The 23,753-nt window shown below is 46.7% G+C and overlaps 1 protein-coding gene and 1 long non-coding RNA gene across 2 annotated transcripts; both read right to left on the bottom strand.

The window, feature by feature from the left end:
- Positions 1-1,897: 1,897 nt before the first annotated feature.
- Positions 1,898-8,206, bottom strand: LOC133629472 (DNA-(apurinic or apyrimidinic site) endonuclease-like). The gene is made up of 4 exons (XM_062020102.1): positions 8,163-8,206; positions 5,963-6,095; positions 4,236-4,422; positions 1,898-2,424 (listed from the first exon to the last, which is right to left on the bottom strand). The coding sequence occupies exons 1-4, from the start codon at positions 8,204-8,206 to the stop codon at positions 1,898-1,900; spliced, it is 891 nt and encodes a 296-aa protein (XP_061876086.1).
- A 12,674-nt stretch (positions 8,207-20,880) lies between these two features.
- On the bottom strand, positions 20,881-23,144 carry LOC133629491 (uncharacterized). Its single transcript, XR_009821050.1, has 4 exons — positions 23,096-23,144; positions 22,592-22,669; positions 22,009-22,105; positions 20,881-20,967 (listed from the first exon to the last, which is right to left on the bottom strand). It is a non-coding gene; the product is annotated as an uncharacterized LOC133629491 (long non-coding RNA).
- Positions 23,145-23,753: the final 609 nt, after the last annotated feature.

Here is a 23,753-nt window from a genome sequence, read left to right as displayed (position 1 = left end):
CAGAATTGCCCCAAAACCTCACTTTTCACCTCAAAACTTCTCCAAAACCCCACTTTTCCCCTCAGAATTGCCACAAAAGCTCATTTTATCCCCCCAAATTGCCCCAAACCCCCACTTTTCCCCTCAGAATGGATGTGCAGCCTACCCAGACTCTGACCTTTGGCACTGGGAGGCAACTGGGAGGGAACTGGGAGGCAACTGGGAGCGGCTCCTGCTCCAGAGCGCGGCCACGGGCGCTGATTGGACGGAGAGAGGAGGGCGCCGAGCACTGATTGGTTGCTACGGGAGTGGAGTCTGCCCGGCAACGGGACTAAAGAGAGATGATTGGCTGAGAGGCGGAGCGGCGTCTGGGGGGCGGGGGGGAATGGGAGGGAACTGGGGAGGGAACTGGGGAGGGACGGGGATGAGCTGGGAGGGAACTGGGAGGGAACTGGGACGAACTGGGAGGGCACTGAGAGGGAACTGGGAGCAACTGGGATGAGCTGAGGGCACTGGGAGGGACTGGGAGCAACTGGGAGGGACTGGGAGCAACTGGGAGGGAACTGGGAGCAACTGAGAGGGAACTGGGATAAACTGGGATGAGCTGGGAGGGCACTGAGAGGGAACTGGGAGCAACTGGGAGGGAACTGGGAGCAACTGGGATGAGCTGGGGGGACTGAGGGGGCTGGGAGCAACTGGGAGGGGACTGGGATGAACTGGGAGGGAACTGAGGGGAACTGGAGGGAACTGGGAGCAACTGGGATGAGCTGGGGGGACTGAGGGGACTGGGATGAACTGGGATCAATTGGGAGGGGACTGGGACAAATTGAAGGGAACTGGGAGGGACTGGGAAGGAGTTTTGATTTTTTATCCCACTTTCAGCCAGTTTTGACCCATTTTTGACCCATTTATTCCATTATCCCCCAATTTTATCCCATTTTCAGACAGTTTTGACCCATTTTGACCCATTTTTTACCCCATTTATTCCATTAACCCCCAATTTTATCCCACTTTCAGCCATTTTTTACCCATTTTGACTCATTTCTCCCCATTTTTCACCCATTTTTCACCCATTTTTGACCCATTTTAACCCCCTTTATTGCATTATCCTCCAATTTTATCTCATTTTCAGCCATTTTTGACCCTTTTCGACCCATTTCCCCCCATTTTCAGCCATTTTTGACCCATTTTTGCCCCATTTCCCCCCATTTTGACCCATTTTTGACCCATTTCCCTCCATTTTTGACCCATTTCTCATTTTCAGCCATTTTGACCCATTTTCGACCCATTTCCCCCCATTTTGACCCATTTTTGCCCCATTTCCCCCCATTTCCCCCAAATTTTGACCCATTTCCCCCCATTTTCGACCCATTTCCCCAGCCTCCAGCCCACGTTCCTGGCCCTGACCTCGCTTACGGCGGGACACACTGTCCGCACTCACCTCTCACACACCTTTCACCCCTTTTGACCCCATTTATCTCATTGTCCCCCAGTTTTATCCCACTTTCAGCCATTTTTGACCCATTTTGACCCCATTTATTGCATTATCCTCCAATTTTATCCCACTTTCAGCCATTTTTGACCCGTTTTTGACCCATTTCGACTCATTTCCCCCCATTTTTGACCCCATTTATTCCATTTTCCCCCATTTTTTACCCATTTTGACCCATTTTTGACCCATTTATTGCATTATCCTCCAATTTTATCCCACTTTCAGCTATTTTTGACCCATTTCCCCCCATTTTCAGCCATTTTTGAGCCATTTCCCCCCATTTTCAGCCATTTTTGAGCCATTTCCACCCATTTTGACCCATTTCTGCCCCATTTCCACCCCATTTCCCCCCATTTCTGCCCCATTTCCCCCCATTTCCCTCCATTTTGACCCATTTTTGCCCCATTCCTGCCCCATTTTTGCCCCTCAGCCTGCCCTCTCCAGCACCAGGTAGATCCCCACGGGACAGTGGTCGCTGCCCTGGGCCCGCTGCTCGATCCTGCTGTCGCACAGATCCTTCCTGCCCCTCTGGGACCACAGGCAGTAATCCAGCCTCCAGCCCACGTTCCTGGCCCTGGCCCCGCTCAGGTAGGTCCAGAAGGTGAAGGCGTTGGGCAGCGAGGGGTTAAACACCCGGAAGCTGTCGAGGAAGCCGGCCCCCAGCAGCTCCCTGAACGTCTCCCGCTCCTCCCGTGTGAACCCGGGGCTCCTCTTGTTCCCCGACGGGTTCCTCAGGTCCAAGGGCTGGTGGGCGACGTTGAGGTCGCCGCAGATGGCGACCGGTTTGGACCGGTCCAGCTGGGACACGAAGGAGCGGAAGCGCTCGTCCCAGGCCTGCCGGAAGCTCAGGCGGCCCAGGCCTCGCCCGGAGTTGGGCACGTAGACGCAGACGACGCGCAGGGCAGGGAACTCGGCCGTCAGCACGTGGCCCTCGGCGTCCAGCTCGGGGTCACCTGGCAAGGGGACACACAGACAGGGATAAAAAGGGGCTTTAGGGGCCCAAAAAGGGGCTCTAGAGGCCCAAAAAGTCACTTTAGTCCTCAAAAATCAACTTTGATGGCCTAAAAAGGCACTTTAGTGGCTCAAAAAGTCACTTTAGAGGCCTAAAAAGGGACTTTAGAGGCCGAAAAATCACTTTAGAGGTCAAGAAGGGGATTTATTGACTCAGAAAGGGGCTTGAGTGGCCCAAAAAGGGACTTTAGAGGCCTAAAAAGTCAATTTTGTACCTAAAAAGGGACTTCAGTAGCTCAAAAAGGGGCTTTAGTGGCCCAAAAAGTCACTTTAGTGGCCAAAAAGGGGCTTTAGAGGCCTAAAAAGTCACTTTAGAGGATCAAAAAGTCACTTTAGAGGTCAAAAATGGGGTCCAGTGGCCTAAAAATACACTTTAGTGGCTCAAAAAGTCACTTTAGTAGCCAAAAAGGTCGTTTAGTGGCCAAAAAAGTCACTTTAGGGGCCCAAAAAGGGGCTTTAGAGATCAAAAAGGGGCTTTAGCAGCTCAAAAAGAGGGTTTAGAGGTCTAAAAAGTCACTTTCGTAGCCAAAAGGGACTTTAATGGCCTAAAAAGACATTTAGAGGCCTAAAAAGGGGCTTGAGAGGCCCAAAAAGTCACTTTAGAGGTCAAAAAGGGGCTTGAGAGGCCCAAAAAGTCACTTTAGTGGCCAAAAAGTCCCTTTAGAGGCCCAAAAAGTCACTTTAGAGGCCTAAAAAGTCACTTTAGAGGTCAAATAGGGGCTTTAGAGGCCTAAAAAGTCACTTTAGAGGTCAAAAATTCACTTGAGTGGCACAAAAATGGACTTTAGAGGCTTAAAAAGTCATTTTAGTAGCCAAAAAGTCATTTTAGAGGCCCAAAAAGTCACTTTAGTGGCCAAAAAGGGGCTCTAGAGGCCTAAAAATTCCCTTTTGTAGCCAAAAAGTCACTGTATTGTCCCAAAAGTCACTTTAGTAGCCAAAAAGGGGCTCTAGAGGCCTAAAAAGTCCCTTTTGTAGCCAAAAAGTCACTGTAGTGTCCCAAAAGTCACTTTAGAGGCCTAAAAAGACACTTTAGTAGCTAAAAAGAGGGTTTAGAGGTCTAAAGAGTCACTTTAATGGCTCAGAAAGTCATTTTATTGCCCAAAAAGGGGCTTTAGAGGCCTAAAAAGTCACTTTAGAGGTCAAAAAGGGGCTTTAGAGGCTCAAAAAGGGGCTTTAGAGGCCTAAAAAGTCACTTTACTGGCCAAAAAGTCAATTTAGAGGCCCAAAAAGTCAATTTTTGGGCCAAAAAGTCATTTTACTGGCCTAAAGAGTCACTTTAGAGGCCTAAAAAGAGGCTTTAGAGGCCTAAAACGTCACTGTCGTGGCTTTAATGGCTCCTGAGGGCCCCAAATGGCCACTTAAGGCCTCAAAATGGCCACTTAAGGCCTAAAAATGGCTCCTAAAGGGCCCCAAATGGCCACTGAAGGGCCCCAAATGGCACTTAAGGCCTCAAAATGGCTCCTGAGAGCTTCTGGTGGCCATTAAGAGCCCCAAATGGCCACTTAAGGCCTCAAAATGGCTCCTGAGAGCCCCAAATGGCCACTTAAGGCCTGAAAATGGCCACTGAAGGCCCCAAATGGCCACTTAAGGCCTCAAAATGGCTACTTAAGGCCCCAAATGGCCACTTAAGGCCTCAAAATGGCTCCTGAGACCCCCAAATGGCCACTGAAGTCCTCAAAATGTCTCCCGCGAGCCTGTGGCGGCCACCCAGGGCCTGGAAACGGCCAGCAGCGCCCCAGCTTTGGCTACTCACCCATGCCATAGGTGACAGCCAGGGGTTTGGTCCTGCTGAGCAGCCCCATGCCGCTGTAGCTGGGCCGGTCGCTGGGGCTGTGCTGGTGAGGGAAGGCCCCGAGGCTCCGCAGCTCCTCTGGCACCGACTCAGCCCCACATTTGGTCTCCTGGAGGCAAAGGACGTCGGGGGCATCGGCCTGGACCCACTGGGGGGGGGGAAAGGGAGGTTTTGGGGCGGTTTGAGGCGGTTTCGGGGCCGTTTTGAGCCCGTTTCAGGCGCCATGTTGAGTCTCTTGGCAGGCGCCATTTCGTGGGGGGGTTTTGAGGCATTTTTGGGTCGTTCTGAGGCACTTTTGGGTCATTTTCTGAGTCATTTCTTTGGATCTGTGTTTAAGAGGGTTTTTTGGGTCATTTTGGGTCTTTTTGAGTGATTTTGAGTCACTTTATGTGGTTTTTTAGGGCCTTTTTCATCCATTTCTGGCTCCATTTTGTGTCTCTTTGTGGGGAGTTTCTGAGGCATTTTTGGGTCATTCAGAGGCACTTTTGGGTCATTTTTTGAGTCATTTCTTTGGACCTGTGTTTAAGAGTTTTTTTGGGTCATTTTGGGTCATTTTGAGTGATTTTGAGTCACTTTATGTGGTTTTTAAAGCCCTTTTTGCATCCATTTCTGGCACCATTTTGTGTTGGGTTTTTGAGGCATTTTTGGGTCATTCTGAGGCACTTTTGGGTCATTTTTTGAGTAATTTCTTTGAATCTGTGTTTAAGAGATGTTTTTGGGTCATTTTGAGTGATTTTGAGTCACTTTTAAGAGGTTTTTAAAGTCGTTTTTGCATCCATTTCTGGCACCATTTTGTGTCTCTTTGTGGGTCATTCTGAGGCATTTTTGGGTCATTCTGAGGCACTTTTGGGTCATTTTTTGAGTAATTTCTTTGAATCTGTGTTTAAGAGGTTTTTCTGGGTCATTTTGGGTCATTTTGAGTGATTTTGAGTCACTTTTAAGTGTTTTTTTAAGGCTTTTTGCATCCATTTCAGGCACCATTTTTAGGCCTTTGTTGGAGCCATTTTGAGGCATTTTGGGGTTATTTTGGGCCATTTTGGCTCATTTTATGTTCCATTCTTTAACCAATTTTTAAATCATTTTCAGTTTCATTTTCAGCTCAGTTTTGGGCTCATTTTGACCCATTTTAGCCTCATTTTGCCCAATTTTACCTCATTTCAGGCCGATTTTGGGCCCATTTTGAGCCTTTTTCACCCCATTTTTGGGTCAAAATCCCTCATTTTTGGCCCATTTTCATTCCCTTCCTTTGAACCAACTTCTCAACCACTTCAAGACCCATTTTTAGCTCCATTTTGGGCTCATTTTGACCCATTTTGGCCTCATTTTGGCTCCATTTTGCCCAATTTTACCACATTTCCGGTCCATTTTGAGCCTTTTTCACCCCATTTTTGGGTCAAAATCCCTCATTTTTGGCCCATTTTCATTCCCTTCCTTTGAACCAACTTCTCAACCACTTCAAGACCCATTTTTAGCTTCATTTTGGGCTCATTTTTACCCATTTTGGGCTCATTTTGGCCCATTTTGGCCTCATTTTGGCTCCATTTTGCCCCATTTTCCCTCATTTCAGCTGCCATTTTGAACCTTTTTCACCCCATTTTTGGGTCAAAATCCCCCCTTTTTGAGTCCTGTCCAGCCCCATTTCTCTGGGGCGCCCCAGTCTGGTCCAGTTTCAGCCCAGTTTAACCCACCTCCAGGCCTCCTTTCTTCACCCAGGCCCTGAGACCGTCCATGTTCCACGACGTCACCTTGAAGTTGAACCTTCGCCCGTCTTCCGTCGTGTCCCAGGGCGGGGGGGGGACACGTACAGGACACTGGGAGAAACTGGGAGGCCACTGGAACTTACTGGGAGGGACTGGGAAGGGGGTTGGGGTGGTTTGGGGTGGTTTTGGGGTGGTTTAAGGGGGATTTGGAGTGTTTTTGGGGCACTTGACAGTACTGGTTTGTACTGGGAGGGCACTGGGAGTTACTGGGAGGGACTGGGAAGGGGGATTGGGGTGGGTTTGGGGTGGTTTGGGGGGGGTTTGGGGTGGTTTAAGGGGGATTTGGGGTGGTTTTGGGGCACTTGGTATGGTTTGTACTGGGAGGGCACTGGGAGTTACTGGGAGGGACTGGGAAGAGGGTTGGGGTGGTTTGGGGGGGGTTGGGGTCACTGGGAGTTACTGGGAGCTACTGGGAGTTACTGGGAGGGGGATTGGAATCACTGAGAGTCACTGGGAGTCACTGGGAGGGGGTTTGTGGGTCACTGGGAGTTACTGGGAGCAACTGGGAGGGACTGGGAGTGGGTTTGTGGGTCACTGGGAGCTACTGGGAGGGACTGGGAGGGGGTTTGGCGTCACTGGAAGCCACTGGAAGCTACTGGGAGGGACTGGGAGAGGGTTTGGGGGTCACTGGGAGTCACTGGGAGCAACTGGGAGTCACTGGGAGGAGGTTTGGGGTCACTGGGAGTCACTGGGAGCTACTGGGAGTCACTGAGAGGGGGTTTGGGGTCACTGGGAGTTACTGGGAGCTACTGGGAGAGGGGTTTTGGGTCACTGGGTGTTACTGGGAGCTACTGGGAGTCACTGCGAGTTACTGGGAGGGGGTTTTGGGTTGACTGGGAGCTCCTTGGAGCTACTGGGAAGGGCTTTGGGGTTAATGGAAGCTACAGAGAGGGGGTTCTGGGTTACTGGGAGTGACTTGGAGCTACTGGAAGGGACTGGGAGGTGGTTTGGGGGTAACTGGGAGTTACTGGGAGCCCCACCAGGGTCGTACTGGTCTGTACTGGTTTATACTGGCGCCTCTCACCCTCTATAAGTCTATAACTTAACCGACAACATGTATTTTTTCAATGGGAGATGAGGTGAAAAAGAGTGTGGGATTGAAGAGAGCTCCCACAGGAAAGCAGCTGCAAATGTGACACCGTGCTGGCTGATAGACTGCATGGGGACCTACTTAGTACGGTAGCTGGGGTCTGCCTTCCTGCTTTCTTGTAGCTCCCATACTCAGTGGTATAACTTAACCGACAACATTTATTTTTTCAATGGGAAAAGAGGAGAAAAAGAGTGTGGGATTGAAGAGAGCTCCCACAGGAAAGTAGCTGCAAATGTGACACAGTGCTGGCAGATACACTGCATGGGGACCTCTTTATCACTGTAGTTGAGGTCTGCATTCCTGCTTTTTTGTAGCTCCCATACTCAATGGTATAAGTTCAGGGAGTGCCGCGAATTTTTCGGCTCTTGGCCTGAAAAACCCAGGGTCGAAGCCTGAAAAATGAACCAGACTTGAAGTCTGAAACCCAGGCTCGAAGCCTGAAAAACCCAGGTTCGAAGCCTGAACAACCAGCTCCAAGCCTACTTCATGCGGCGATCAACCCAGGGTCCGATTCTCAGCTGGGTGGGAAGAAATCAGTCCTACTCAATGTGAGTGATAGCAGAAATCTTCTTCTTCATTGAGAGCAGGCTCTAACTTACATACACAGCAGCTTCAAAGCTAGCTCAGCAACAGCAGCTAATAGATTACATTCTTATGCTCATCCTACTTGCGGTTTCTGCGATAAGCAAGCTCCCTCACATTTTCCCATCTTGTTTTTCCCTCGTAGTTGTTTTCCACGTTGGGCTGTTACCTCGTTAGCTGAAAACAGCCCGACCTTGAAGGAAGAGAAAGCGGCCTGCTGTCTGCGAGACAGCAACTGCTTTAACCATGGCTCTGACTCTGGTCTTGATTGTGCATTAAATTCATATAACTAGAGCTCAGGCTGCCTTGCCCCAACAGACCTAACATTATACCCTGAGATCCATGTCCATTCTCCCTCATTTTCTGCACAGGAAAGAGCTGCAAAGGTTGCACAGTCCTGACTGATAGGCTACACAGGGACCTACGTACCACTGTAGGTGGGGTAGGCGTACTTACTTTACTTTACTTCCCAGACGCCGTGATATAACTTCTACCACCATACTGTATTTCAAACGGGAGCTGAGCAGGCAGAGAGCGCGGGATTGCAGAGAGCTCCCACAAGAAAGCAGCTGCAAAGGTTGCATGGTGCTGACTAATAGGTTTCATGGGGAACAACGTACCACTGTAGGTGTGGTCTGCGTTGCTACTTTTTTGTTGCTCCACAACGCAGAGGTGTAAATTCTACTGGCAACTTTTATTTATACACTGGGAGCTGAGCAGGTCAAGTGACCACGATTGGAGATAGCTCCCACAGGAAGGCAGCTGAAAAGGTGGCACAGTGTTGGTTGTTAGGCTACATGGGGATCTATGTACTACTGTCGGTGGGGTCTGCGTACCTGTTTCTTGTAGCTCCCAGAGGCAGAGGCGTAACATCTACCGGCAGCCGGTATTTTCAAAGGGAGAAAACGAGGCCAGAGCGTGGGATTGGAGATAACTCCCACAGGAAAGCAGCTTCAAAGGTGGCACAGTGCAAGCTGATAGACCACAATGGGACCTACATACCACTGTAGGTGGAGTCTTCCTTCCTGCTTTCTTGTAGCACCAAGACTCAGTATTCTAACTTCTACCGACAGCATGTATTTTTTCAATGGGAGCTGAGCAGTCCTAGTGTTCGGCATTGGAGATAACTCCCACAGGGAAGCAGCTGCAAATGTGACACCGTGCTGGCTGATAGACTGCATGGGGACCTACTTACTACTGTAGCTGGGGTCTGCCTTCCTGCTTTCTTGTAGTGCCCATACGAAGTGGTGTAACTTTTACAGGCAGTCTGTATTTTTTCAATGGGAGCTGAGCAGGCCAAGTGCCTGGGACTGAAGATAGCTCCCACAGGAAAGCAGGTGCAAATGTGACACAGTGCTGGCTGATAGATTACAAAGGGACCTACGTACCACTGTAGCTGGGGTCTGCCTTCCTGCTTTCTTGTAGTGCACAGACGCAGTGGCGTAATTTCTACTGGCAGCATGTATTTTTTCAATGGGAGCTGAGCAGTCCAAGTGAGTGGGATTGGAGATAGCTCCCACAGGAAAGCAGTTGCAAAGGTGGCACAGTGCTGACTGATAGAGTACAGGGGTGTTGAGGGATCTGCAGCTTATCTACACAGGAATGCAGATTAGCAGGCACTTCTTTATTATGCAGATATTAGTCCCTTTGTTTTAGTTACAACTAAGGTAACAGCCAAGGTAACCTAACAAATACATTTACCAGGGTCTTGTAGTTAAGGTAACAGCTAAGGTAACTGTTGGGACCTGGGCTATAATGAATGTTATGGAGTCAGTTAGAAATAGAGAACGTTTGTAGTTTGTCTTTGAATTGCCTTCTACAGCAAAAAAGGCCAGAAAGGAATGTCTATGTGATAGCAAGCTTGAGCAAGGGGAAAACCGAAACAGCAGATTGTAACAGAAACAAGGTCAAAGCAAGAAGATAGGACAGGACATTAAACTAAGCATTGGTAGAAGACTGAATATAGCATTCAATTTAGCATTGTATGATTGCTTGTACTTGACTAATAAATTGTAACATATGTAACTAACAATAATATAAAGGTAACTAAATGTAAGGTAAGCATAACCATAGTGTGAGAGAAAACTAACTGAAGGCCGAACAGATGGGGTGATATTTTAGACACAATAAGGCTGATGTTTTATGCACAATAAGGATGGTGTTTAAACACAGTGAGGTTGGTGTTTAAGTTGTTACAAAAATGAAACTTTGAGGCCTTATGCATAGCACATGATGCTTAGTATTAACTATTTGCCATGAATTGTGGCACGTACACAGCATTTGGAAAAGGTATAGAAGTGATGATGATGTGACAATAAATTGGAGCTGATGCACATCAGATTGGTGTCTGGTCACTCCCGTTTCACGCAACAAAGAAGAACCCCTGCACAAAGAAAAAGAAACCCTGCAGAACAGGCTGCCCAGAGGGCTTGTGGAGTCTCCTTCCTTGGAGGATTTCAGCACAAGCCTGGACACGTTCTTGTGCGACCTGATCTAGGTGAACTGAATTCTGGGGGAGGGGGTTGCTCTAGATGATCTCTAATGGTCCCTTCCAACCCCTACCACTCTAGGATTCTATGATGTCACACAGTCTAGATGCAGTACCCAGATGTGCTGTGATGTCACAGAGCACTGTTGAGGCATCCAGAGGTGATGTGATGTTATAGAGAACTGTTGCCATGCCCTCGTCTGCTGTGATGTCACAGAGTCTCATTTCAGTGCCCAGATCCTATGTGACATCTCAGAGCACTGTGTGTCCAGTGTCCAGACGTCCTGTGATGTCACAGAGCACTATTGCAGTGCCCAGATGTGCTGTCAAATCACACAGCCCTGCTGCAAAGCCCAGATGTGCTGTTGCGTTACATAGTCCTATTGCAGTGCACACGTCTTATGATGTCACAGAGTACTGTTGCCTTTCCCAGATGTGCTGTGATGTCACAGAGCACTGTTGCACTGCCTAGTACTAGGACGTCACAGAACCCCACAGCAGTGTCTGGATGTGATGTGGTGTCAAACACTCTTGTTGCAGTGCCCAGATTTTCTGTGATGTCCTACAGCCCCGTTCCAGTGCCTAGATATGCTATGATGTCACGGAGCAGTGTAGCACTGCCAGATGTGCTGTGATGCGACGCACACCGCACATCCTCTGCAATGCCCACATGTATTGCTGTGCCACACAGTCCTGTTGTAGTGCCTAGATGTTCTCTGATTTCACACACCCCCTTGTCATGCCCAGATGTGCTGTGATGTCACACGGCCCTGTTGCAGGGCCCAGATGTGCTATGATGTCACAGAGCACTGTTGCAGGGCCCAGATGTGCTATGATGTCACGGAGCAGTGTAGCACTGCCCAGATGTGCTGTGATGTCACAGAGTACCACTGCAATTCCCACTTGTGCTGTGATCTCACAGGCACTGTAGCAATGTCCCCTTGTGATAGGATGTTTCAGAGCACTGTTGCAGTGCCCACGTCTGCTGTGATGACAGAGTCTCGTTTCAGTACCCAGATACTATGTGAAGTCTCAGAGCAGTGTGTATCCAGTGCCCAGACGTCCTGTGATGTCACAGAGCACTATTGGAGTGCCCAGATGTGCTGTAAGGTCACACAGTCCTGCTGCAAAGCCCAGATGTGCTGTTGTGTTACACAGTCCTGTTGCACTGTGCACATATTCTGTGATGTCACAGAGCACTGCTGCCTTTCCCAGATGTGCTGTGATGTCACAGAGCACCGTGCCAGTGCCTAGTGATGCTGTTATATATCACAGCAGTGATTGAGTGCTCAGATGTCTTGTAATGTCACAGAGCACTGTAGCAGTGTGCAGTTGAGATAAGATGTTATAGAGCACTGTTGCAGTGCCCAGATGTGCTGTGATGTCAGAGAGTCCTGTTTCAGTGCCCAGATATGATGTGAAGCCTTAGAGCACTGCTACAGTGCCCAGACGTCCTGTGATGTCACACAGCACTGTTGCTGTGCCCAAAGGTGATGTGATGTCACAGAATACTGCCGCAGTGTCCGGATGTGATGTGATGTCACAGAGCCCCATTCCAGTGCCTAGATAAGCAATGATGTCACAGAGCAGTGTAGTGGTGCCCAGATGTGCTGTGATGCAATACACACAGCACAACCTCTGCAATGCCCACATCTCCTGCAATGTCACACAGCTGTGTTGCAGTACCTAGTTGTGCTGTGATGTCACAGAGCACTGTTGCAGTGACAACGTCTGCTGTGATGCCACAGAAACCCGTTTCAGAGCCCAGATATGATGTGAAGTCTTAGAGCACTGCTACAGTGCCCAAAAGTGCTGTCATGTCACACAGTGCCGCTGCAAAGCCCAGATGGGCTGTTGTATTACACACTCCTGTTGCAGTGCACACCTGTGCTGTGATGTCACAGAGCACTCTTGAGTGTTCAGTTGTGCTGTGATGTCAAATGTCCGCGGAAGAGGAAGATGGAGCACTGGAACAGGCTGCCCACAGGGTTTTTGGAGTCTCCTTCCTTGGAGGACTTCAGCATAAGCCTGGACACGTTCCTGTGCGACCTGATCTACGTGAACTTGATTCTGGAGGAGGGGGTTGGTCTAGATGATCTCTAATGGTCCGTTCCAACCCCTACCATTCTAGGATTCTATGATGTCACACAGCCTGGATGCAGTACCCACATGTGCTGTGATGTCATGGATCACTGTTGCAGCGTCCAGAGGTGATGTGATGTCACAGAGCACTGTAGCAGTGCCCAGATGAGCTGTGATGTCACACAGCCTCTCTGCAATTCCCACATGTGCTGCAATGACAGAGCCCCGTTGCAGTACCAACATGTGCTGCAATATCACACAGCCCTGTTGCAGTTCCCAGATGTGATGTCGCAGAGAACTCTTGCAGTGCCCAGATGTGCTGGATGTAATAGACTCCCACTGCAGTTCCCAGATTTGCTGTGATGTCACAGAGCACTCTTGCAGTGCCCTGGAGTGCTGTGATGTCACAGAGCCCTGTTACAGGGCCCACACATCCTGTGATGTCACAGAGCACTGTTGCAGTGTTCAGATGTGCTGTGATGTCAAACGTCCGCGGAAGAGGAAGGTGAAGCACTGGAACAGGCTCTCCAGAGGACCTTAATCTGAATGAACAAATTGGGTAATGTCACTCACAGTAGAAAAACAAAAGGTTCAAAACCATTGCTCCCCATGCACTGCAGCAAAAATGTGTCTTAAACATTTGACCCTTAAGGGGGAAGATCTGTTCCAATATATACACCCTCTCTCACTTACCCGCTCCCCAACATGAACCTGAACAGGGACCCAGCAACCTGACAAGGATACATCCTGGAGGGCTGGTTCTAGGGAGGGCTCCCAGCCCTGTTCAGATAATAGTAATGTGGAAAAATGAGGACTCTGACACGGAATCTTCCTCATTGGTGTCCATGAGCACTCAATGCTGTACTCATTTAATAACCACCTTAAAGATCCCCTTAAATTCTAAAGTCAAACAGCATATAATTGCCCCATTAAGGCAAGGGGTTGGGCAGGGTGAGCCAGTACACATGAAAGTGCCTTTCTCACCTTCTGATTTAATTCTCTGAGAAAAAATCAACTGATCAATACTATAAGGAGCATCCAGATAAAGTTGGAAAGATAAAAAAAAAAACAAAAGAGGAAAAAAACCCCACCAAAAAAAAGGAAAAAAAAACCCAACAGAGAACAGAACCCAATATAAACATGGGAGTAATGCATTCAGTTTTAAATACATGTAGAGGCACAAAAGGAACTAAAACTGCAAATATTGTGGCAACCACAGGGAAAGAGGAAAATGGTCCATTTTTGCAACCCTTAAATTTGCAATTTGGCAATAAAGTGATAACATATGAATTTTTGTATGTTCCAGAATGTCCCATACCCCTGATGGGGAGGGACTTGTTGCCTAAATTAAATGCACAAATTGTCTTTGAAAAGGGAGACTTGTTACTAAAAATATTTGCATCAAAGACAGGACAAATATTGATGATAAAAGAAAAACTAAAGGTGCTAGAATTACCTCCAGAAGTGGAGAATGCAGCGATCCCAATGGTGTGGGAAACTGAGATTCCAGGAAAATCACAATTGACACAACCAGTAAAAATTGAAATAAAAAAAAAAGTAAAATCAGTCAGGGTGAGACAATACCCAATAAAACCTGAGGCAAAACAAGGATTAAAAGTACCAATTGACAAATTTCTGAAATATCAAATTCTAGAAGAATGTCAGTCAGAGGATAACACACCTATTTTACCAGTACGGAAATTGAATGGAGAGTATAGGTTAGTTCAGGACTTAAGGCCCATAAATCAGATTGTGAAAGATACACATCCAGTTGTAGCAAATCTATATACCTTACTCACAGCTCTGAGAGAAAATGATCAGTGGTTTACAGTGCTTGATTTAAAAGATACTTTCTTTTGTATCCCTTTGGAAAAGGAAAGTCGTAAACTATTTGCTTTTGAGTGGGAAAGCCCCCAAACAGGATGCAAGGTGCAGTCAACATGGACACGGCTACCCCAAGGATTCAAGAACAGCCCGACTATCTTTGGAAGACAACTGGCAAAAGAACTGGAACTCTGGACTAATGAAACGACAGTGAAACTGAGACCAGAGCATCTGCTTCTCCAATATGTGGATGACACCCTAATTGCCACAAGGGAAAGGTCAGCCTGGATACAGGTAACCATTGAACTTTTAAACTTTTGGGGATTAAACGGGTACAAGGTATCAAAAGAAAAAGCTCAAATAGCAGCCAAACAGTGATCTATTTGGGCCTTGAAATTTCAAAAGGAGAATGGAGGCTGGGCACAAATGGAAAGGAAGTGATTTGTGCTGTTCTGGAGCCACACACTGTGCATGAGTTACGGGCATTTTTGGGAATGACAGGATGGTGCAGGCTCTGGATCATGGATTATGGTCTTATAGTCAAACCATTATATGAAGCCCAAAAATCTACCCTTTTACATGGGGCAAAGAACAGCAGGAAGCTTTCCGGAAGCTTAAAATAGCTCTGATGACAGCGCCAGCCTTAGACTTGCCAGATTGAGCCAAAGACTTTCAGTTATTTGTTCATGAAAACCAGCATTTGTCTCTAGGAGTTCTGACACAGAAACTAGGAAGCTGGAAGAGACTGGTGGGATATTTTTCCAAACAACTGGACTTGGCGAGCAAGGGATGACCTTCTTGCCTGCAAGCAGTAGCTGCCACTGTCACACTGATCCAAGAAGCAAGAAAGATGACCTTGGGAAGGACTGTTACAGTCTATGTCCCACATATGGTAACCACAGTCTCGGAGCAAAAGGGGGGACATTGGTTATCCCCGAGCCAAATGATGAAATACCAGGTAATTCTCACTGAGCAGGATGATGTGGTGTTGAAAACAACTCACCTTCTAAATCCTGCAGTGTTTCTGAGCACTTCACAGGAAGAGCAACAACTGGAACATGACTGCATTGCAACCATTGAACATACATATTCCAGCAGAGAGGACCTGAAGGATGATCCTCTTGAAAACCCGGAATGGGAACTGTTCACAGGTGGCAGCAGCTTTGTCATGAATGGAACTCGCCACGCAGGATTTGTGGTAACAACCGAAAACATGATAATAGAAGCAAATGCATTGTCAAGCACAACTTCTGCACAGAAGGCAGAACTGATTGCATTGAGAAGTGCTTTGGAATTCAGTAAAGGAAAACGAGTTAGTATTTGGACTGATTCAAAATATGCTTTTGGAGTAGTCAGGTCCATGGCACCCTGTGGAAAGAAAGAGGACGACTGTCTTCCCAGGGAACAAACAATAAGCATCAAAAGGAAATCTTGCAACTGTTAGTGGCAGTGCAGGAACCAGTTCAAGCAGCAATCATGCACTGTAAAGTACATCAGACAGGGAACTCAAGGAGAGTAAAATAGCACAACACACAGTCTCACAAATGGCAATCATCCCCACCAGAACAGTAGCGCTTCCTAAGGAGCCACCAAAATATTCCGGGGAGGATGAGAAATTGTCTGAGTTACTAAATGCAGAGAAAAATTCAGAAGGGTGGTGGACGACAAGTACAGGTCAGGTAGTATTGCCTCCCTTAGGTCAGGTAGTATTGCCTCCCTTAGTCATGAGAGAGGTTTTGCAAACAAAGCACAGGGAGTGTCATTGGAGTGCAGAAGCTATGACTCAGCTTCTGAAAAGTGTGATATCAATACAAATGTTGGAAATGGCCAAATGAGTAATTGTGAAATGTGAAATTTGTTTAAAGAACAATCCAATAGTAAAAAAAAGGGCACAGATGGGCAAAATAAAAACTGGAGTGGAACCAGGAGATTATTGGCAAATTGATTTTACAGAATTACCTAAATGCAATGGATATAAATATGTGTTGGTTGGGGTTGACACCTTTTCAGGATGGCCAGAAGTCTTTCCCTGACGCACCAATCAGGCTACGGAAACAGTTAAATGGCTCCTGCAAGAAATTATTCCAAGGTTTGGAGTTCCATTTGGAATATCTTCAGACAGAGGACCACATCTCATGGCCAATGTGGTACAAGAGGTAAGCAAAGTCCTAGGAATTTCCTGGGATTTACATGCCCCTTGGAGACAGCAATTGAGTGGAAAAGTGGAAAGAATGAATCAGACCCTAAAAAGAGAGATTAGAAAAATCTGTCAGGACGCTAAATTGAAATGGCTTCAGGCACTTCCACTTGCATTGCTACAAAAATAAGAGTGAAAGCTCAAAGTGGAATGTCAGTAAGTATGTATGGAAAAGCCTATGAGGTTCCTGAACCAAATCCAAACATGCATGTGATGGGAAAACAAGATGTGTATAAGTATTTACTTCCTCTTGGAAAAAACCCTGAACAGACTCCGAAGTGCAGTATATGAACTTGATTGTGGGGGAGAGGGTTGGTCTAGATGATCTCTAATGGTCCGTTCCAACCCCTACCATTCTAGGATTCTATGATGTCACACAGCCTGGATGCAGTACCAAGATGTACTGTGATGTCACAGAGCACTGTTGCAGCGTCCAGAGTTGATGTGATGTTATAGAGAACTGTTGCAGTGCCCACGTCTGCTGTGATGTCACAGAGCATTGTAGCAGTACCCAGATGAGTTGTGATGTCACGCAGCCTCTCTGCAATTCCCAAATGTGCTGCAATGTCACTGACTCCTGTTGCAGTACCCACATGTGCTGTGATGTCACAGAGCCCTGTTGCAGTGCCCAGATGTGCTGTATGTAAGAGAGTCTCACTGCAGTTCCCAGATGTGCTGTGATGTCACACAGCCAGGTTTACAGACCTGTTGCACTTCCCAGATGTGATGTCACAGAGAACTGTTTCAGCACTCAGAAGTGCTGTGGTGTCACAGAGTCTCTCTGCAATGCCCAAGTGATCTTGGATGTCACACGTCAGTGCCCAGGTGTCCTGTCATTTCAGAGGAAACTGTTGAAGTGCCCACATGTGCTGTGATGTCACAGACCTGTTGCAGTGTCCAGACATCCTGTGATGTCACACAGCACTGTTGCAGTGCCCAAATACGCTGTTATATATCAGAGCAGTGATTGAGTTCCCAGATGTCTTGTTATGTCACAGAGCACTGTTGCAGTGCCCAGTGGTGATGTGACATCACAGAACCCATACGTGATGTCACAGAGAACTGTTGCAGCACTCAGAAGTGCAGTGGTGTCACAGAGTCTCTCTGCAATGCCCAAATGATCTTGGATATCACACATGTCAGTGCCCAGATGTCCTATGATTTCACAGGAAACTGGTGCAGTGCCCACATGTGCAGTGATGTCATATAGCCCTGTTGCAGTGCCCAGATGTGCTGTTATAGATCAGAGCAGTGATTGAGTACCCACATCTGCTGTGATGTCACAGAGCACTGTGACAGTGTCCAGTGGTGATGTGACATCACAGAACCCCACGACAGTGTCTGGATGTGATGTGATGTCAAACACTTGTTGCAGTGTCCAGATGTTCTGTGATGTCACACAGCCCCGTTCCAGTGCCTAGATATGCTATGATGTCACAGAGCAGTGTAGCACTGCCCAGATGTGCTGCAATGTCACACAGCCCTGTTGCAGTTCCCAGATGTGCTGTGATATCACAGAGCACTGTAGCAATGTCCTCGTGATATGTTTCAGAGCACTGCTGCAGTACCCACGTCTGCTGTGATGCCAGAGTGTCTTTTCAGTGCCCAGATACTATGTGAAGTCTCAGAGCACTATTGAAGTGCCCAGATGTGCTGTCATGTCACACATGTGCTGTGATGTCACAGAGCATTGTTGTAGAGCCCAGTGTTGCTGATATATGTAAGAGCAGTGATTGAGTACTCAGATGTAATGTCACAGTGCACTGTAACAGTGCACATCTGTGCTGTGATGTCACAGAGCACTCTTGTAGTACCCAGATGTGCTGTCAGGTCACAGAGCACTGTAACAATGTCCATTTGTGCTGTGATGTCACAGAACACTCTTGCAGTGCCCTGGAGTGCTGTGATGTCACAGAGCACTGTTACAGGGCCCACACATCCTGTGATGTCACAGAGCACTGTTGCAGTGTTCAGATGTGCTGTGATGTCAAACGTCCGTGGAACAGAAAGAACAGGAGCAGGCTGCCCAGAGGGCTTGTGGAGTCTCCTTTCTTGGAGGATTCAGCACAAGTCTGGACAAGTTCCTGTGCGACCTGACCTAAGTGAACTTGATTGTGGGGGAGGGGGTTGGTCTAGATGATCTCTAATGGTCCGTTCCAACCCCTACCATTCTAGGATTCTATGATGTCACACAGCCTGGATGCAGTTCCCACATGTGCTGTGATGTCACAGAGCACTGTTGCAGCGTCCAGATGTGATGTGATGTTATAGAGCACTGTTGCCGTGCCCATGTCTGCTGTGACGTCACACAGCACTGTAGCAGTGCCCAGATAAGCTGTGATGTCACACAGTCTCTCTGCAATTGCCACAAGTGTGGCAATGTCACTGAACCCTGTTGCAGTGTCCACGTGTGCTGTGATGTCCCCATGTCTATCAGCCAGCACTGTGTCACATTTGCAGCTGCTTTTGTGTGGGAGCTATCTTCAATCCCACTCACTTGGACTGCTCAGCTCCCATTGAAAAAATAGATGTTGTCGGTTAAGTTATACCACTGCGTATGGGAGCTACAAGAAAGCTGGTACGGAGACCGCAACCACAGTGGTAAGTATGTCCCTATGTAGTCTATTAACCAGCACTGTGCCACATTTGCATCTGCTTTCCTGTGGGAGCTATCTTCAATCCCACTCACTTGGACTGCTCAGCTCCCAGGGAAAAAAATATATGCTGTCAGTTAAGCTATAGCACTGTATATGGGAACAACAAGAAAGCAGAAAGGCAGACCTCAGTTACAGTGGTAAGTAGATCTCGGTGTACCCTATCAGCTAGCACTGTGTCACAGTTACAGTTGCTTTCTTGTGGGAGCTATCTTCAATCCCACTCACTTGGACTGCTCAGCGCCCATTGAAAAAATACATGTTGTCGGTGGAAGTTATACCACTGCGTATGGGAGTTACAAGAAAGCAGGAAGGCAGACCCCAGCTACAGTAGTAAGTAGGTCCCCATGCAGTCTATCAGCCAGCACAGTGTGACATTTGCAGCTGCTTTCCTGTGGCAGCTACCTTAGATACCACACTTTTTCTCCTCAGCTCCCATTGAAAAAATACATGTTGTCGGTTAAGTTCTACCACTGAGTATGGGAGCTACAAGAAAGCAGGAAGGCAGACTCCACCTATAGTGGTAAGTAGGTCCCATTGCAGTCTATCATCTTGCACTGTGTCACATTTGCAGCTGCTTTCCTGTGGGACTTATCTCCAATCCCATGCACTTGGCCTGCTCAGCTCCCATTGAAAACACACAGGCTGCCAGTAGAAGTTACGCCACTGCGTGTGGACACTACAAGAAAGCAGGTACACAGACCCCAACTACAGTGGTAAGTAGGTCCCCATGTAGTCTATCAGCCAGCACTGTGTCACATTTCGAGCTGCTTTCCTGTGGCAGTTCTCTCCAATCCCATGCACTTGGCCTGCTTAGCTCCCATTGGAAAAATACAGGCTGCCGGTACAAGTTACGCAACTGCGTCTGGGCACTACAAGAAAGCAGGTACACAGACCACAACTACAGTGGTAAGTAGGTGTGGTAGTTTGAGCCTGGCTGGATGCCAGGTGCCCACCACACCGCTTTATCCCCCACCTCCTCAGCAAGCCAGGGAAGGGGAGAAAATAAGATGGGAGTCTCGTGGGTTGAGATAAAAGCAGTTTAATAAATAAGCAGCAAAGCCGCGCACGGGAAGCAAAGCAGAAGCAGATAAAGCTGTTCCTCTCCACTTCCCATCAGCAGCGATGTCCGGCCACCTCCCGAGAAGCAGGGCTGCGGTACGCGTAGCGGTTGCTTTGGGAAGGCCAGAAATGCATCTCGCCTCCCCTTCCTGCTCCTTTCCCCCAGTTTATATTACTGAGCTGACGTCATATGGTATGGAATATCTCCTTGGTCAGCCTGGGTCAGCTGTCCTGGCCATAGTCCCTCCCAAGATCATGCCCACTCATAGCTATTGGTGAAGGTGGGGGAAGGAATGCTGGAGGGACAGCCCTGATGCTGTGCGAGCGGTAGTCATAATATTGATATCAACAGTAAGCACAGCACTGCAGGAGCTGCTGTGGAAAATCACTACCGTCCCAGACCCACTACAGACAGTCACAGGAATGCAGACATATTACAAACACTATTGTTTCTGTGTTCAAACGAAACACACAGTCAGTAATATCAATCATGAAAACATCTCCTTAATTGTAGCATTCTTTTTTCATAAAGTGTATGCTCAAAAGACCTTGTAAACTCTTACAAGGGCTCCAAGTTTTCTGCATGTCCAATATGTTCATGTGGCTGCACAGCTTCTGAAGTTGTGTTCTATGTTCTGCATTGTCAGTTCCCAGACCTGTAGGCAAAACCTCAGATTGAACGTCGTATTCGTTAACTGACATCTTCAAGTCTGGAAGCCTGGTAACCCGGACCTTGGATAACAAAACACATCAAGTTGAAACCACAACTCATCAGTAGTCTCTCTCTAACTCTAAGCTGCTCTAAGTGAAACTGTAAACATGTACCCATTTATTGATACCTGGAAGTAATTGGTTTTCTCCCAGTGTCCCAACAGGCACGTTCCCATGTTTAATTCTTCTCCAGATATTGCCATCTTTTTCATCATAATAGTGTCGTAAGGAACTCGTAGTTAACTCCATGGAACACAACCAAGAGAGCAACCAAGTAAACAACCCAAGCCCTGATTACACAAGTTACAGCTGAAATACACACCACACAGAATAACTTCCTAGACCAAAATAGAAGAAGAAAACTGCTGGGGGGACACAGTTAGAAAAACTCTAAACAATAGCATAGCAATCAGAAAAAGGCTGAGATGTGCCATATAGGAAAGGAAGCTGCTAAAGAGAATTACTTCCAGTAATTCCCCGTTTCCATTTTATTTTTCATCTGAAATTGACTGAATGGTCAGATGGAAAACAGCATCACACATTATAAAACACTAACTAACTGTACTCTTGGACAGGACCAAGCAGCCACAAGAGGCACGTCACGATCCTGAGATGGAGGGGTGGCCTTTCTGATGAACTTGTCCAGACAATTAAAAAATAACCAACTCTTTAAGCAAAACTCATCTCTAAGTCAATCTCCTACCAACAAGGTTTTGGGAGAATAGGAGAATGCTGAGAGGAAACACTCACTGCATGGAGGGCTGTTACCTTCTAGTCAGTCTTACCCAGAAGAATATTTGCCAGTGCCTTTATTACAGGCCAGGGAACTGACAGAACAATACAAACATGGCACTGACTAATATTTTCTTTTCAGGAAAACCTGAAGAGTTGACTCTGAGAAAACCAATAATTAAAACAATTTCATCCCATGCCTGAGATTATTGCCATGAGAAGTTATCTCAGTTTACCACAGAATGGCTGTGGCTGGAATGGCCCTCTGGAGATAATTTCATCCAAACTCCCTGCTCAAGCAGGGACACCTAGAATCATGTGCCCAGGACCACATCCTGGTTGCTTCTGCTTATTTCCAAGGACAGAGACTCTACAGTCTCTGAGAAACCTGTTCCAGTGGTCAGACACCACCACAGTAAATTATCCAACAGTATTACCTGAATACCGTGTGGAATCAAATTGAACTTGGAACGGACAGAAGCAAAGAAAAGAACAGGTGCTCTTGGTAAAGGAGTTTAGATACAAATATTTTGTAATGCTGCAATTCTATACCTCCCATTGGGTCAATCCCAGTTGTGTTTCCCAAGGTCAGTACTACTTTTACTTTGTGTAGTTCTCCTTTAACTGTTTGATGAATAGAATTAGTTACCTAAGGAAAAAAAGTCACTGCACTTGAGGTGAATTCCAACATAACTTTACAATAACTGTAATGAAACAAATCTTCCAAGCTTAAACATGACACGAGTATTAAACAAATAAAACCAGATTTTGTTACTCATTAAGGAAGGAGCTTCCTGAATGGGACAGTACTCAAACACAGTTTCATTTACAGAGGCTACCCTTCCCCCGTTGAATCCCCACAGATGCAAAAGCAGCAATAACGTTTTCTGGAAGAAGATACTGAATTCAGAAGAATTGAAGAAAAAAAAATCGCATAAATCTCACTTGACTTTGCAGGAAAACAAACCAAGAAAGCTGACTTCTCAGAATCTGGCCAATAGTAGATATTTCTTGTCAATACTAATGAGGAGTTAAATTTGAAAACTAAGTTTGCAGTCCATTACTGCTTTCTTACAGAAAATAACACACAAAGAGCAATAAAAGAACATACCATTGAAAATCTGATAAATATTACCTTTGGGTTCCACTCCAGTTCATTACCAATGGGTGTCACTCTACAAAGTCCCCAGCCTGAGGTGGCAGACACTGAAACCTGGCAGGTGAGTGAAGCAGCTGGTAACTTTGGACTTGACATGTTCTGCCTTCATCTATATAGTTAATTTTGACACTACAGAACATATTTTCCTTCTCTTTTGGGGAAATATCTAGCACCTGAGCCCTTCAGAGTTGGAGAGGAAACAAAGAATTATTATAGTTGTAAAGTTTCTTCACCTACTTGTGTCTAAAAAAGATTAAACTTTCACAGCACAATGTTCAGTGGTGTGTATGTGGAGCCATTCTGGCTTCCCTTCAGCACAGGCAGCATGGGAGAGCTTTTTAAAGAACAATTTGTACAGCAGAGATTTTTTTGCTACTTTTGATGGTGGGTTAACTTTAACTTAGCAGTAAAAGTTCTCAATTACTTTGTATTAAAAAGAGCACATGAATAATTTAAACCAAAACAAATCCACATTTTTACCTGTGAACAACTGTTTTCTGACATAAACCATGAAATGCCAGCTTCTCCACATTTTTAACAGCAATCTTATTACCAGGTTCCTTAAAATACCCAATAATTCCTTCAGCAAGAATTGTATATTGGTTCTTCTGCTGATCTACTCTTCGACGAAAGTAGTTTGTTGCATTTACAACGTGGAGAGGCAGAATCTGAAAGCATAAAATACGTTATAAAGACAACTGATGGTTTCTTAAGTTAATGAGACGTTTTCATGTTGAAGGTGACCTACCTCTTTCCAGCCTAAAGAGATGACAAATACTGCTGTACACATGCATTTCAGAAGATGATGACCTCTTATTACTCCAAAGATTAGGAATAATCCTGAATGAATGAATCCTTATGAATGGTAACTGTCCATAGCCCAGTCCAGACTGGACAGAGGTTTATAGAGCAAGATCCATTAGGTCTTGGTGGTATTCCACTTAAATGAACACTAGTGAACTACAGTATTACCTGTCAAGCTACTAACCACTAAGGCATTTCACATCATCCAAGCTTAATTTTAAGTGTTCTCCAACCTTACAATGAGATTTACAAGAACTGACTGGGGAAGCGTGACGCCTTCCCTCTTTTTGCACGGAAAATGCTTGACATAAGCTATCAAGAACACCAATTCACA

The sequence above is a fragment of the Colius striatus genome, unplaced genomic scaffold, assembly GCF_028858725.1.
Source record: "Colius striatus isolate bColStr4 unplaced genomic scaffold, bColStr4.1.hap1 scaffold_46, whole genome shotgun sequence".
Classification (NCBI taxonomy): domain Eukaryota; kingdom Metazoa; phylum Chordata; class Aves; order Coliiformes; family Coliidae; genus Colius; species Colius striatus.
This window is presented reverse-complemented; position numbering and strand designations above follow the sequence as displayed.

Excerpts from the sequence above, each read along its gene's own strand:
- LOC133629472 (XM_062020102.1), bottom strand. The coding sequence starts at position 8,206 with ATGGTGGTAGAAGTTATATCACGGCGTCTGGGAAGTAAAGTAAA. Across the intron at positions 4,423-5,962 it reads TGAAGAAAGGAGGCCTGGAG|TGGGTCCAGGCCGATGCCCC; the intron begins GTGGGTTAAACT and ends CCCCCCCCCCAG. Across the intron at positions 2,425-4,235 it reads GGCTGTCACCTATGGCATGG|GTGACCCCGAGCTGGACGCC; the intron begins GTGAGTAGCCAA and ends TCCCCTTGCCAG.